The sequence below is a fragment of the Oncorhynchus nerka genome, linkage group LG14 (assembly GCF_034236695.1).
Source record: "Oncorhynchus nerka isolate Pitt River linkage group LG14, Oner_Uvic_2.0, whole genome shotgun sequence".
In the NCBI taxonomy this organism is placed as follows: Eukaryota; Metazoa; Chordata; class Actinopteri; order Salmoniformes; family Salmonidae; genus Oncorhynchus; species Oncorhynchus nerka.
The window spans coordinates 66166117-66181711 of NC_088409.1; the positions used below are offsets into that span (position 1 = coordinate 66166117).

Genomic DNA, 15595 nt, shown 5'->3' on the forward strand with positions numbered 1-15595 from the left:
GGACCATGTCCTCCAGGGTATCCATGTCTTCCACGGAGCTCGTCAGGCTTCTCATCCGGTTCTTCAGGCCAACGTTTTCTTTACGCAGAGCTTCGTTCCTCTCCTCGGCTATCTCTTGGGCCAGCTCAGCGGCCGCGGCTTCCGTAGCGTACAGGTTCTTGGTGTATGTGAATTTGGCTGTCAGGACGCTCTTGTCGCCCACATCCGGCTCATGTGATGTGAACATTTCTGCCCCATCTACAGTGTCTCCCTGAGGGTGGCAAGAGTCCTTGTTATCATCGTGCCCATTAGTCAACTGCGACACCGTGTGAATGGAGTCATTCGGGGCGCAATCATCCCAGCCGGGCTTTGATTTCAGCCATCTGCCAGGAGGTCGTGAGCGTCCGACAGGTGTAATAATGAGCTGCCCACCCTCATCCTCCCACACGTCTCCGGTAGTCTCGCGGGTCCAGTCTGCCGGGACCTGGGAAAGTCTTGACGGGTCCAGGGAGGGTTCACCCACCTTTGGCCGCAGCTCGTGACCTGAGGTCCTGCGATTGTCATTTTTGCGCTGCATCCTGGTCAGTATTTACCTTAGTTTTCAGTATTCCGTGCAGTATCAGGATCTGTGTGATATCTGTAGTTGCGGATATTTCGGTAATACTGGTCAAGGTGCTTTTATAACCCTAGGTTCAGATGACAACTTGATTGTAAACCACATCACTTAGCATCATTTCAATGAGCATTCTACATTACCATGGCAACCCAGCAGCAGTTGATAGAACATTCCAAATTGCCATGGACATTTTGCATCACAATACCAGCCATATGTACCCATGAGTTTACCAGTCTAAATAAGCCCTTTCTCGGGATTCTATTTCTATGATTATTAAAACGATTATTCGTTATATTTATATGGTTAAATAACTAACGGAATGCAGAAAGAGGCAAGGTCCAGTGGTGGAAAAAGTACTCAATTGTCAAACATGAATTAAAGTAAAGATACCTTAACAGAAAATGACTCAAGTAAAAGTGAAAGTCACTCAGTAAAATACTATTTGAGTAAAAGTATCTGGTTTGAAATGTACAGTGGTGTATACTGGTGGGAAAATGACTCAATTGTCATACTTGAGTAAAAGTTTTTTTTAAAGTACAAGTAAATGCTATACAAATCCCTTATATTATGCAAACTAGATGGCACAATTGTCTTGTTTTTTTTTATTTATTTCTGGATAGCCAGGGCCACACTCACCTCACTCAGACAACATTTCCAAACACCATATTTGTGCTTAGTGAGTCCGCAAGATCAGAGGCAGTAGGGTTTACAACGCATTATATTGATAGGTGCATGAAATGGATTATATTGCTGTCCTGCCTGAGCATTTGAAATGTAAGGAGTACTTTTGGGTGTCAGTGAAAATACATGGGAGTAAAAAAAAGTACTTTATTTTCTTTAGGAATGTAGTGAAGTAAAAGTTCTCAAAAATATAAGTAGTAAAGTACAGATACCCAAGAAAACTACTTAAGTAGTTCTTCAGGGTATTTTTACTTAACACCACTGGCAAATTAAATCATAATCAAATCACATTTTATTTGTCACATGCTTATGGGCCCTTTCTAACAATGCAGAGAAACATTTTTGAAAAATGAATAGAAAAATAACACAAGAAACAAGTACATAGTCAATGTGAAGGGGTACAAGGTAATTGAGGTAGATATGTACATATAGGTAGGGATAAAGTGACTAGGCAACAGGATAGTTAAAACAGCAACAGCAGTGTATGTCATGAGTCAAGAGTTAGTGCAGAAAGGGGAAATGCAGATATTCCTGGCTATTGGTTAACTATTTAGCAGTCTTATAGCTTGGGGGTGGAAGCTGTTCAGGGTCCTGTTGGTTCCCAACTTGGCATGGCCATTATTAGTCAAGCAACTCCGTAAAGGCCACTGAACCAGTAGGCTATGACTTAATGATACATGTGTTTACTAACAGTCATGAAGACCTCATCAAGTTGTAGGTTGTACCTCTACTAGCTGAAAACTATTTCCAATGAAATAAATGAAATTCATCTTTCCCAAAAAATATTTTATTCAGTCAAAGATTTGTAATCTTAGGCACCATACCCAGAGCCCTACGAAGGCCCATACCTGAAGTGTAACAATACAGAAGTGCACATGTAAGAATTGGAATATTAAATGATGGATTTTGAGAGATCATTCTGAGTGTAAACATATGTACACACTTGCAAATGGCATCCAATACCCAATTTACCACTAAACTCGTGGTTTTCCCATTCATCATTTCAACAGTTTATCGTTGTTACTCTCCCTAAGGTATTTGGATCCCAGTATCTGCAACAGTGACATCCCTATTGAAAGGTGTTTTAAATGAGTTAGTACCCCTTTTTATTAACTAAAAATACTCTCCTAAATTAGTGGTTTCTGGAATTCATTCAATCCCACCATGTTCAAATGCACCGAGTGTGATTTCCAGGCTACAGAATGGACACGATTCAGGCTAAACAAAAGTAAATATTACCAATCTTTTCTCTGAGATGAAGTTTAGCTATCACCACTAAGTTTGACAGGCTCAATTTGGTCATAACACACATAAAAACTAACAAACACAAACTGTACAAAAATAAAAACAATCGCAGCATAGTTTAAATACAGAGAAAATATGTACACAGTATAAAAAGTACAGCTACACTCCTTGAGAAGTTGGTCCAATTCCATGATTAAGTGGTAATGCCTTGAATGACAAATATCAAAATACAAAATATACAACTCCCCATTAGTTTGTCAGCAGTTTCCTTACTGCAGCACCATGTCTGTTACTGGCTACACTTTAGCTACCTATTTCCCAGAGCTCATCTATGACATAACAAGTCTTCTCTGCACCGCGGGTCGTAGCATTAGCTCCTGGCTGTTTGGGGTACCTCTACAGCTTCAGGTACATCTGCATCATTCCAGGTTAATGGACTAAGAGAATGACCCTTCAAGATGAAAGGCTTTGGTGAAATTGTCTTTGGGAGGGGTGAAAAACCAGGGTTTCCCACTACTAAATATCACTACTAGGTGGGGCACAAAGTTCTCTAGATCCAGCATCCAGGTCTGCAGGAATCAAACATTTCAATTGAAGGCAATTGTCTTGGGCTGAGAGGGGGTGACAGTGCTAGGCTGGGGTGCCAGGACACATAATGCTTCTGATCTAGGATCAATATACCCTCCTCAAATCCTCAATTTATGAAGGAGGTATGCAAAGCTGACCTTAGATCAGTCTCTAGAGCAAGGACGGGCAACTCCAGTCCTCAGGGGCTGGATTGGTGTCACAGTTTTGCCCCAGCTAACACACCAGACTCCAATAATCAACTAATTATGATCTTCCATTTAGAATCCAATCGTTTAATCAGCTGTGTTTGCTAGGGATGGGGGGGCACCAACCAGGCCCCCGAGGACTTGAGTTGCCCATATCTGGTCGAGAGAAAACATTCATCCTACTCCATACAGCCCTCAAACTCAACTCTGAACCTTGAAGCCAGTTCCACTGAATGTTGTCATCAGGGACTGATTTAAACGTGAGTCACCAGGTGTGTGCAATCCGGACCTCATAGGGTAAGAGTTGATTACCCCAGCCATACAGCATAAAGTAGAGATTTCTGTCTTCAAGTCATGAGTTCAAACGTCTCTCACCCATTGTCTCTCTGTCTTACTGACGACAGGGCTGCGGAAAGGCAGGGACCTAGGGAGACTAAAGATATCATTTGGCCGCTTTAATGTCCATCATATCTGAAGAGAACACAGACAGAGACAGACAGAAAGAGAGACAAAAATTGGTGTAGGTTAGGAGACAAGCATGAGTACAAATGTGTGTGTGCAGACAGGTCAGTGAGGGTGAGTGGCTCTAGTCTAATGTGTCTCATAGGAGGATGGTGGCACCTTAATTGGGGAGGATGGGCTCATGGTTGTGGCTGGAGGGGAATAGGTGGAATGGTATCAAATCAATCAAACACATGGTTTCCATGGTTTCCATGTGTTTGATGCCATTCCATTTGCTCTATTCCAGCCAATATTATCAGATGTTCTCCCTGCAGCAGCCTCCACTGGTGTGTCTCTAACCTTGCAGTGTCTGGTGGACCTCATTGGGCAGGTCATCCAACTCCTGTAGGCTCCTGAAGAGGTGAGCGACAGTGGCTTGACCCGTCGGCCTGCTAGTCTTCCAGCGCTCCAATGCCTTAAACCTGAAACACAAGGCAAACGGAGGTCACATTATCTAAAAAAGAAATCTTCACCAAAAATATGAATCAAAGAAAGTAGGTTATTGTATGATTGGTTATGCCAGGAATGCTTCAATTAGAAACCCCCAAAATAATGGCTGGCAAGTAATATAAAGTTGAGTTTTAAGGGGGCAGATACTATATCTATCTACTGTACCTCTGCATGATGACATCTTCCTCGCTGGCCTGAATATCGTCCAGCTCTTTGGAGGACAGGTCCAGGCAACCGATAGCCACCTGCTTCCACTCCTTCCCCAGCCGCTTAGCCACCTGCATCAGCTGCTTGGGCGACACGTCTGGGGCCTGCACTGTCCGCACTCCGTCTGGGGACAACAGAGGAACATCAGACTTTTAATTCTGAACAGCAACTCAACATGAATAAGACCACAGTAATAACAGCAAATTACACATTGGATGTGTTCAAACAATCACCTGACTCATCTGCACATCGAGGTCTCTTATTGGTCATCTCTTCCTCTGATGTGCTGGTGCTTCTCTTCCTGCCTACAGAAGAGGAGAAAATCACTGTCAATCAAAAGCTACTTTTAAATGATGGATGAAAATTGCTTGTGTACAGACAAGTAGATATCTAGAACACACACTGGAATAAAGTGAACTATTGATGCCAATATTGAGAGGGGGCAAACAAAAATGACAAACTTACTATCTGTCCGTTTCCTTAGTTTTTCAACTGCATTGTCCACACAGTCACCTGAGAGGAAGACAAATGAATGTCCTGCACCTTCACTCACAACACATTACAGACAGACGCACAGCAGGTGTGTACGTACCTTCTCTGATGGTGACTGACCACACAGTCTGGTCGGACTCTGTCTCTATGAGGGAGAGCTTGAAGGGAGGGGGCTGCTCAAAGAACGCCTCAAAATATCCCTTCAATTTAGTCACGGCCAGCGTGAACTGCAAGTCCTGCAGGACACCGCACACACACACAGATATATGAATACACACACGTAGTACATCCATACACTAAGTATACAAAACATTAAGAACACCTGTTCTTTCCATGACAGACTGACAAGGTGAATCCTATTATCCCTTATTGATGTCAACTGTTAAATGAATGTTTTAAGTATCCCTATATTTCTGTTATTACGGTGCGATCACTCTGTTATTAGTAAGCCTGCACAGTAGTCTCACTGGAGATGGACCTGGCCTGAGTGTGACGGCAACTAGTACTGTGGAAATACAGTGAAATAAAAATTGTTCAACTGGAACCTTGTTGTTGTGTCATTTTGAATTAGCAAAATCTACTAAAATCAGTGAAGATGAAGGGGAGGAGACAGGTTGAAGAAGGATTTTTAAGCCTTGAGACAATAGACATGGATTGTGTGTGTGTGCCATTCAGAGGGTGAATGGGCAAGACAAAATAATGAAGTGCCTTTGAACAGGGTATAGTAGTAGGTGCCAGGCACACCAGTTTGTGTCAAGAACTGCAACGCTACTGGGTTTTTCACGCTCAACTGTTTCCCGTGTGTATCAAGAATGGTCCACTACCCAAAGGACATCCAGCCAAATTGACAACTCTGGGAAGCATTGGAGTCAACATGGGCCAGCATCCCTGTGGAACACTTTCGACACCTTGTAGAGTCCATACCCGGACAAATTGAGGCTGTTCTGAAGACAAAAGGTCATCTACAAGACCCTGCTAGGTAAAGTCTCCCCTTATCTCACCTCGCTGGTCACCATAACAGCACCCACCTGTAGCACGCGCTCCAGCAGATATATCTCTCTGGTCACCCCCAAAACCAATTCTTACTTTGGCCGCCTTGCCTTCCAGTTCTCTGTTCCTAATGACTGGAACGAACTGCAAAAATCTCTGAAACTGGACACACTTATCCCCCTCACTAGCTTTATGCACCAGCTGTCAGAGCAGCTCACAGATTACTGCACCTGTACATAGCCCATCTATAATTTAGCCCAAACAACTACCTCTCCCCCTACTGTATTTATTTATTTAGCTCCTTTGTACCCCCATTATTTATCTCTACTTTGCACATTCTTCCACTGCAAATCTACCATTCCAGTGTTTATTTATTTATTTTACTTGCCATTATTGTATTTACTTCGCCACCATGGCCTTTACCTCCCTTATCTCACCTCATTTGCTCACATTGTATATAGACCCATTTTTCTATTGTATTATTGACTGTATGTTTGTTTTACTCCATGTGTAACTCTGTGTTGTTGTATGTGTCGAACTGCTTTGCTTTATCTTGGCCAGGTCGCAATTGTAAATGAGAACTTGTTCTCAACTTGCCTACCTGGTTAAATAAAGGTGAAAAAAAGGAGGTGCAACTCAATATTAGGAAGGTGTTCTTAATGTTTTGTACACTCAGTGTACAGTACATAGGTCAGTGCTTACTGGTTATGCAGTAATGGGTGAATGAACCCTCACCGCAGGGCTGATGTCTCCCTCTGGTTCACTCATGAGGCGGTACCTCCTCTCATCCAGCTTACAGGTGGGTGGCTTCTCTACCTTCAGGTAACGCCTCTTGGAGCAACGCACCTCCTTCCCTATGTCCTGGAGTGAGGGGTGGTAGAGGAGGAGAAAGAGGCAGAGAGAGTAAAATAGAGGAATGGATAGAAGAGAACCAGTGATTTACCATACTGTAGGTAAGTGATGGATTCCAATAATGGGGGGGGGGGGGGGGGGGTCTATTCCCTGGTCAGGAAACCTGGGAGCTGGTTGAGGGAGAATATGCTTTCCATAGTCAATTTGGTCATTGTTGACTAATGGTCAACAACTCCTTTCCCTGGCAACTAAGGTAGGGTTAAATGGGCTGTTCCGAAGCTGAGTGCTCTGATGTGGGTCTCTGTTGAGCTCAGTCATTTCCCTCACCACTGATACTACTACACACTACCAGGGCTCATACCACATTTCAGAAACTGGGTGACATGACCAAAAAATTCACTGTGGTCTGTATTTGATATAACATGGTGTTACTATCCAAATCTAACCCTACCAGTTGGCAAAACATTGTCATTTGAACCAGTGTTGCCCACTGGGCTAGCTTCAGATCTAATGTATTAGGATTTCCATCGGAGTTGTTCCTAGATAAAGATACACAAATCAATACACAATCACTTGTGTTCATTAATATGCACCAATGCCTTCTGATACTGTGACAAATTAACTAATCTTGATCACCACACACACACGCACACAGACCGCAGACTTCCAGTGTGACTTCCCTCAGTAGAGACCATAGTGAGAGAGGCACAGAGTGACAGGAAGTCAGGCCAGTGGGCATTACAATCTGTCTGATCATGTTCACCTCTTTGTTCTGACTCAGTAACATGCTACAGTAATGATCCGCACCCACACTGTGTCCATCTCACCTTAATGTCGGAGGAGTTGTTGGTGGCCAGGTAGATGCGAAAGGAGTAGGAGTTGTTCAGAGCCAGTTCCTTATACACCAGGACCACCCCGTGGTGCTCTACAGGCTTGCTGCTCTGGACAATGGGCCCCACCGGGGACAGGGACGACACACGCCACTTTACATGGCTGCCAGAGTGGTCAACCGAGGGCTCGATCACCGGACAGCTGTCCTTCATATGCAGGACACTGAAGGTCATTTCACTGTCAGGGTCAGCGAGGCAGAGGGAGTGAGGGAACTGGATGGAGGTGAGGACGGACGAGGGGCTGTTGACACAGTCCACGTTGAAGATGGGCCCAGCGAACCTCCAGGTGTCCCCGAGGAACATGCCAAACTTGGACCAGGACAGGACCGAGTAGCGGATCAGGACTCTCTCCGACACCTCAAACACCAGGCCGGTGACGGAACACTCATATGCCCCCTCTCCCTCCAGCTGCACCCTGACACACACAACCAGAAAGATTTAGAGATGAAGGAAAAAAGAGCGAGAGAAGGAGAGGCTGAGTGAGAAAGAGAAAGAGAAGGAACGAGGCTACAGGTAGAAGAGCTACTCACTGTAGGCGACCTTTAGAGATCTTCCTGGGAGTAACCAGATCATTGCCTTGACTCTGATAGGGACACAGACATGGTCCTAAGATTAGCCCCTGTTCCTCTAGTGAGTCTACAGCCATACTGTACGTCTCTGAAGCTTTATTACACAATTACCATTAAATTCCACAATCCAACAAATGTGCTCACCTGCTGGACAGCCTTGCATTTTTCACATGTCTTGGGGGGCATATCTGATAAAGCAGAGGTCAATAGTCAAACTAGACACTCCCTCTGGGGGAATACTCTACCTCTCAGACTTTGATTTGCAGACACATTTTCATAAACCTATGTAATGAACCCAGATATCCTCTCTCTAGAATTTCAGCCATTACAATCTCCTTTGTCTAGGATAGTTAGGCCTTAAGTGGAAGAAGCTAAACATTTGATAGTAGAATGACTTTTGTCAAACTGAGGATACCTTTGGCAAGGGAAACCTCTGCATCAGGTTGAGGAGCCGACTCCGATTCTGCGGAGAGAGAAGTTACTCCCCATGAAGGATGTTAAGGGAGAGGAGCAGGCATTCTACTCAGGTCATTCTGAGGTGAAAGAGCCTATTCATCTGTATTTCAGAGGCACCATGAGGCAGATGTACTCTAAGGCATTGTGCTATAGTTCCCACTCACCATTACAGGAATCCTCAACGGCAGGCTCCTCTGATTCTGCTGGGACAAGCCAAAAAAAGAATACAATTATTTATTTATTTTAAATATCCAAACAAGCCAGGTGCTGGTGTGACCATGTATCGTCACCGTTTGGAAATTATTTTTTGATGAAACAGAGAATGAGGCTGTGTTTTTCTCACCTCCTCCTTTCTCAGCAGAGCCGTCTGGCGAAAGACAGAAAGAGAGAAGGTTATATTAGAGGATGGGATAAAGCCTGATGATTCATACTTTGATGAAGAGATTTTGTGCTCTAGCAGCCGCTCACCAGAATCCTCCTCCTCGTCCTCATCTTCAGAACTCTCCTCTGTAGATGTCCCTGCGTTGTCTGTTAGGAAAACAAATCCATAAGACATGGAGGGATGAACTTTGAAAACTTTCTCATTCTAAACGTACTTTCGAACAGAGAGGGGTGAGGGAAATTGATTGGTAGTTCAAAAGGAACTTGGGGGGGTGGGGGTTCTATAGGCCCAAAGCAGCTCAGAGACCATTAGAGTTCTGTTTGAGTAATGTTCACGGAGAGGACGATGTGTGTGTGTGGGGATTTCTATAAGGATTTCTATACACGGAACATAGAAATATACAGCAAAGGTGTGCCTACCTGAGCCACTGTTATCACTTTCAGTCAGATTACCTGGAACAACAGAACTTTCATTAGAGGTATCTTGGGTAATTAATATGGGATTAGGAACTCTCCTCCCTCAATCTTTCCACCTCACTTTACCCATAATGCAGAGGTTTACAGTAACCCCAGGGGACTGGCCCTCTGTAGGACCAGCCCCAAACGACACCAGCCCAACCCCTGAGAGCTTTCTGACAAGACCTAGTAGGGGGATCTGAGAGTCTCTACTCATGTCTACCCTAACATAGGCATATTACTGAGAAAATTGTCATACATTATCATTTTGGAGCCTCTTATTTACTGTCTGACTTATCAAAACGTTACACTTCTGCTGTCTGCTGTCAAACTGTGAATAACTGATGAGCTCATCAGTGTAAACCCTCTTCACTCAAGTCACACCACATTGCTCATCTGAAACTTCCACTCTGATTACTCACTAATTTATTTGAATGCATTGTATACAGTATGTACATGAGCGTATTGTAATTCAGTGATGTCTGTGGTTTTCCTATGTATAGTGCTGAGGGCCCCTGTGTCAGTGCTGTAACTGTTTGCACTTTCATTTTAGTCATTTACAAAAACAGATCCTCTCATTCAGAAATTCAGAATGACTTCTAAACTGGTATGCTTCATACTGTAAGTGCATCTAAAGTAGCGCTGTGATGATTATGGGTAACGATTAATTGACATGCAAATGTTCATAATTGTGATTTTTGTTGGATTTGTTTTGATTTTGTAATGCATCTTTGAAAATAAGCTACGAGATACCTAATGAATACAACACAGCTTTGGTGAAACCATTTCTCAAAAACAAATGGTTTTGACTCCAGGGGCAGGGGGAGCTGTTTGCTATCTGTACCCAGCAGGACTGAGTGTGGGATAGGCCTTCTGGCTGAGAGCCTGGCATTGGCAGAGAGGAAGCCCCGCTGCGCCACTCAGGAGCCCAAAGAGAGAGGAGAGAGAGACCTGGCTAGTTCTCAGTCGGAGGTGAGGCTCCCTGCCCCAGAAAGGACAGGCTGTATCACAACCGGCTGTGATTGGGAGTCCCATAGGGCGGAGCACAGTTGCCCCAGTGTCGTCCGGGTTAAAGTTTAGCCGGGTAGGCCATCATGGTAAATAAGAATTTGTTCTGACTTCCCTAGTTAAATAAAGGTTAAATAAATACATCCATCGCTCTCTCTCCCTCCATCCATCTGTGTCCTCATATGCCTCCTATCTGCCTCATCTAACATCCACTCTGTCTACTCTCTGACAGCCTGCTTTAAAATCAGCCCAATATACACCAGACAGACACACAGATCTTTTTACTGGTGTTGACTGCCATCTGCTGGACTCATTTCAGATTACATTCATTCAAGACTTTTTGCCACGAGACAAAACAAAACAACTCATGCACAAACCAAAATCGAACGGTGCTTACCCTTCTGGCCAGGGACAGGGACGTCTCCATCTCTGTAGGTTAAAAGAGAAAGGAAAAGATAAGGACATCCCAAGAGGTTATCAAAATCCTGGAGTTAAGAGAATACAGCTTCAGTTTATGGACCAGTGGGGGAGGGGATTAGGGGTGTGGAGGAGAGGGGGTGGAGCTCAACTGTCCAGCTGCAGACCCATCTGTGTCTGCACTTCCTCTCTCTGATATACACTCACACGCTCATTCAACTGAGGCACAAAAACAGAAAGGGCTGCCAAAAACTCAAATTCATGACACCAGCCCATCCTCCAGTGTGGTGTGGAACACCCACCCCCTACATCCTGACCCAGTTTTACACACTAATGTTGCACGGCTGGTACTGGCCGATAATAGTGCCTGTGATTCTAAACTGTAAATTCTTAAAGAGACAGTACCAGAGAACACCAAAAGTTGATCAAATGGAAGGGTTTTGTAGTCAGCAGTGTTACAGGTTTATATAACCCATATGTGTATCATCCAGAAGTTGTCTCTCAGACTCAGACAAAGCGTGCCACTTGTTGATTCAGTCTGTGACTTGTGTGAACACGTCTATGGGCGCCTTCCGTCCAGGGGCTCGGTGTAAAGCTAGTGACAATATAAAGTGCATTTGTCATGGTGCCAACCTCACAAGAAGAACACGTTCAGCATGCGCAGGGAACAAGGTCAACAGTATTTTTTCTTATTTTTCTCGATCGTAAAAATACTGCACTTTAGGTAATCAAAAGTCAGAGTTGACTCAAGTGTAGTCTTTAGTGCTTTACCACAGAAGAGATGAGGAATACAGGAGAAACACTTTACTAAGTTGAAACGTTTTCATAACCTCTTTGATAATAAGAATGTAATGAATCATGATAACTGTGCATGGTAACTGCAGATAAGGTCCTAAAACAACGATTGAATTGTGACCAAAATTCATAGGCTATTTATAGTACTGTGTATCGAAGATTTAATTAAACCTGATAAGCCAATGGTCCTCATCCTCACTGTACTCAAGACAGATGTACAGGAAAAACTTTACTTTTCAAGGTCAATGTTCACTCAGCCAAAAGGTTTCTGTATCACAACACAATTGTTATACGTTTCCATGGCAGTCATATTCACAAATGTACTCTGCCTTCTCTCTGTCTATTATTTTTCTACCCTCTCTTTCTCTTTATTGATCCTGCCCGCTATTCAACCCTGGCCTCTTACCATCTCTTACTTCTCTCCCACTAATTTTCATATAAAACAACCCCCCCCCCTTCCTTTTCTCTCTCATTTCTGTGTCTGTGGTGCGATACCACAGTTTTTTGCATGTTTCCTACAGCCTTACATGAACACACTGAAAGCCTATGAACATGAGATAGGCAATAGTCAGTTGGTGCTAGTGTTATAGTTTATGTAACAGCTCCAATTTAGCCTTGCATACCTCACTCAGTAGGTTAGCATATCATACACCATTAATGCAACAGCATTAATGATACACGAAACTGTCAATAAATCTCGGGGAAAAACGCTATGCTTTTATGAGGGGTCATATATTCTGCAGGTATTGTGCATTTTATTTTGAAGTATATTGAACAAAAATATATGCAACATGCAATAATTTCAACGATTTACTGAGTTACAGTTCATATAAGGAAATCAGTTAACTGAAATAAATTAATTAGGTGTCACACCCTGACCATAGTTTGCTTTGTATGTTTCCATGTTTTGTTTGGTCAGGGTGTGATCTGAGTGGGCATTCTGTTACATGTCTAGTTTGTCTATTTCTATGTTTGGCCTGATATGGTTCTCAATCAGAGGCAGGTGTTAGTCATTGTCTCTGATTGGGAACCATATTTCGGTAGCCTGTTTGGTGTTGGGTTTTGTGGGTGATTGTTCCTGTCTCTGTTTGCACCAGATAGGCTGTTTAGTTTTTTTTTCACGTTTATTGTTTTTGTGTACTGTTTGTGTTTTCAGCTTTATTAAAGATGTATACAAGTAACCACGCTGCATTTTGGTCCGCCTCTCCTTCAACTCAAGAAAACCGTTACATTAGGCCTTAATCTACAGATTTTTACATGACTGGGCAGGGGTGCAGTCATAGGTGGGCCTGGGGTGGCATAGGCCCATCCACTTGGGAGCCAGCCCAGCCAATCAGAATTAGTTTTTTCACACAAAAGGGCTTTACTACAAACAGAAATACTCCTCCGTTTCATCAGCTGTCTGGGTGGCTGGTCTCAGATGATCCCACAGGTGAAGAAGCCGGGTGTGGAGGTCCTGGTCTGGTGTGGTTACACATGGTGTGTGTTTGTGAGGCCGGTTGAACGTACTGCCAAATTCTCTAAAACTATGTTTGAGGCAGCTTATGGTAGAGGAATTAACATTCAATTCTCTGACAACAGCTCTGGTGGACATTCCTGGCAGTGGCATGCCAATTGCAAACTCACTCAAAACTTGAGAAATTGTGTTGTGTGACAAAACTGCACATGTTAGAATGGCCACTAAATTTTCCCCAGCACAAGGTGAACCTGTGTAATGATCATGCTTTTTAATCAGCTTCTTGATATGCCACACCTGTCAGGTGGATTGATTGTCTTGGTAATGGAGAAATGCACACTAACAGGGATGTAAACAAAATTAGCTTTTTGTGCGCACGGACATTTCTGGGATCTTTTATTTCAGCTCAGGACCAACACTTTACATGTTGCCTTTACATTTTTGTTCAGTATAATTGAATATCTCTATAAATCAGCACTTCGGTGACACTCAAACCTTTTCAGTGATCTGAGCGTTGAATTGTCTAACCTGAATTCAGATTATTTCAGTCAGTGGCGAAAGGGTGTGGCATGGTGACAAGGTGCCCAACGTCTCTTGTTTCTCTTGAAGCCTCTGGCGTGATAGAAACCAGACAACCACACGAACGATAGGCCTAGCGCTCCCCTTGGATACAAGTCACCAGATTCATATCTCTCACCTTCACTTCCCTCCGGTTCATGGTTACTCATCACACAAACACTTCATTATTTACGACACGAAGGAGACAATGTAGAACGTTTTCTACATTTCTACAACTACATTGTACTGTACGAAACATTACCATGATTGCAGTAACACATGTGGTTACAAAAATTGTTTTGTTTTTTAAGTCCTTGATTAATAAGTTTCACTGGAAAAAGTCCCAATAGCCTATGTAATTCAAGATTATTCTATAGCTTCCTTTTGGTACATATATACTACTATACATATAACAACAAAGCTAGATACATGCAAGTGGTTTTGCTTTCAAATTAAAATAAGCTTTAATTGAGAAACCCAACATTATTGTTGCATTGGGTAGGCCTACAGAATAACATTCTTTAGATGTAAATCGCGGTATAGACATATTGCTTGGCGATGCGATCATGGCGTCCCCTCCTTTAATTTTGGGGATCTGTGTATTCAATTACATAAAATTACATGGTTGCAACTATTTGTGGTCTTAAATGTTTCTTTGTAAATCGGGAACTAAGATCCAGCGACGGGTAGCAAGCAACAACAAAGCAACTATTTCGGGATTAGACAAAACATTGCAGCGCGTATCCGTTGTCAGTGTGAATGCAACCTCATGCAATCATAGGCTGCTCTAAACCTCGGCGTTATTTGGCTATGTATTTACGATGCTTACCCTTCATCCAGGTGACAAGTGGCTCCGCAGCTCGCCATCCTCGCCACCATTATGTGCCCTTTGAGGAACTTTCGCTGTAGGTTTTGTTTTGGTCGTTTTGCTTCACCTTCGTGAGGTTTCGTTATAGCACCTGCCTGTATCTCTGTCAGCGATCATCTCATTTTAAAACCATACCTTAAAGACGACGTAAGACTCAGCGCAGCCCTCGTGGTTCACTTTGTTATGATGTACACATATTTTTGTAAGGCATAATCAAAACGGTTTCTATTCAATAGGTCAAATATCATTTTACGTACAAAGTCATTTCGCCAAAAACAGAGCTCTCAAAACAAATACACTCTCCCGTAGTAGGCCTAGGCTTGGTATTTGTAACATCGGCTAGTTTATCTAACGATAATCTAAATTTGAGTTTAGGCAAAAATATGCTGATCTTACTACCATGTTTTTCAATGGATGTCTCATTGTCAACAATTACAAATGATTTGCAGATCGCTGCACTAGCGCAGCCCTGGAGCAATTACAACGCTCACGAACTGCTCAGTGGGAGGAGTATATTATCCCGCCTTTAGTTTGGGTCCGCTTTTTCATCTAAACAAGACGCATGGCTACATGGCTCTTCTAGGTTTCTTTCCCGTCAAGGCTGATCCATGACAACTGTCTGATTACTATGGGGGGGATAAAATATGTACCATAAGGAAGATTATCTGGCCGGGCAATATTATTTAAATGATCAAAAGATGACTAATGTTTACAGCTTTCATGCTCAAATACGGCTACTGATAGGGAAATAAAGTCATCCTGCTGCCTGTATTGTATTAAATGGTCAGAACCTTTGATATCCAGGCGTTACATTGTAGATATTTCTCACAATTTGTTTGTAACGTATCTTTCCAAAGTAGGTCACGTCAAAAGGTAACTTTTTTTGCGGGAAAATATAAACACGTAAGGCTGCAGTTCACGAAACCAACCACTAGATACCGCAATCTACAATAAA

At 43.1% G+C, this 15595-nt stretch overlaps 1 protein-coding gene across 2 annotated transcripts; it reads right to left on the reverse strand.

Annotated features, from left to right (window-relative positions):
* Positions 1-1409: 1409 nt before the first annotated feature.
* LOC115141725 (uncharacterized) lies at positions 1410-14992 on the reverse strand. Of its 2 annotated transcripts, none has more exons than XM_029680880.2 (17): positions 14602-14992; positions 10944-10975; positions 9503-9535; positions 9170-9229; positions 9045-9068; positions 8866-8901; positions 8661-8708; positions 8390-8433; positions 8207-8259; positions 7614-8091; positions 6670-6795; positions 5045-5180; positions 4918-4965; positions 4686-4757; positions 4411-4576; positions 4096-4217; positions 1410-3765 (listed from the first exon to the last, which is right to left on the reverse strand). In XM_029680880.2, the coding sequence occupies exons 1-17, from the start codon at positions 14649-14651 to the stop codon at positions 3737-3739; spliced, it is 1557 nt and encodes a 518-aa protein (XP_029536740.1). In that variant the 5' UTR covers positions 14652-14992; the 3' UTR covers positions 1410-3736. The 2 variants fall into 2 exon arrangements, with proteins under 2 accessions (XP_029536740.1, XP_029536739.1); XM_029680879.2 differs by having other exon boundaries at positions 8866-8904.
* Positions 14993-15595: the final 603 nt, after the last annotated feature.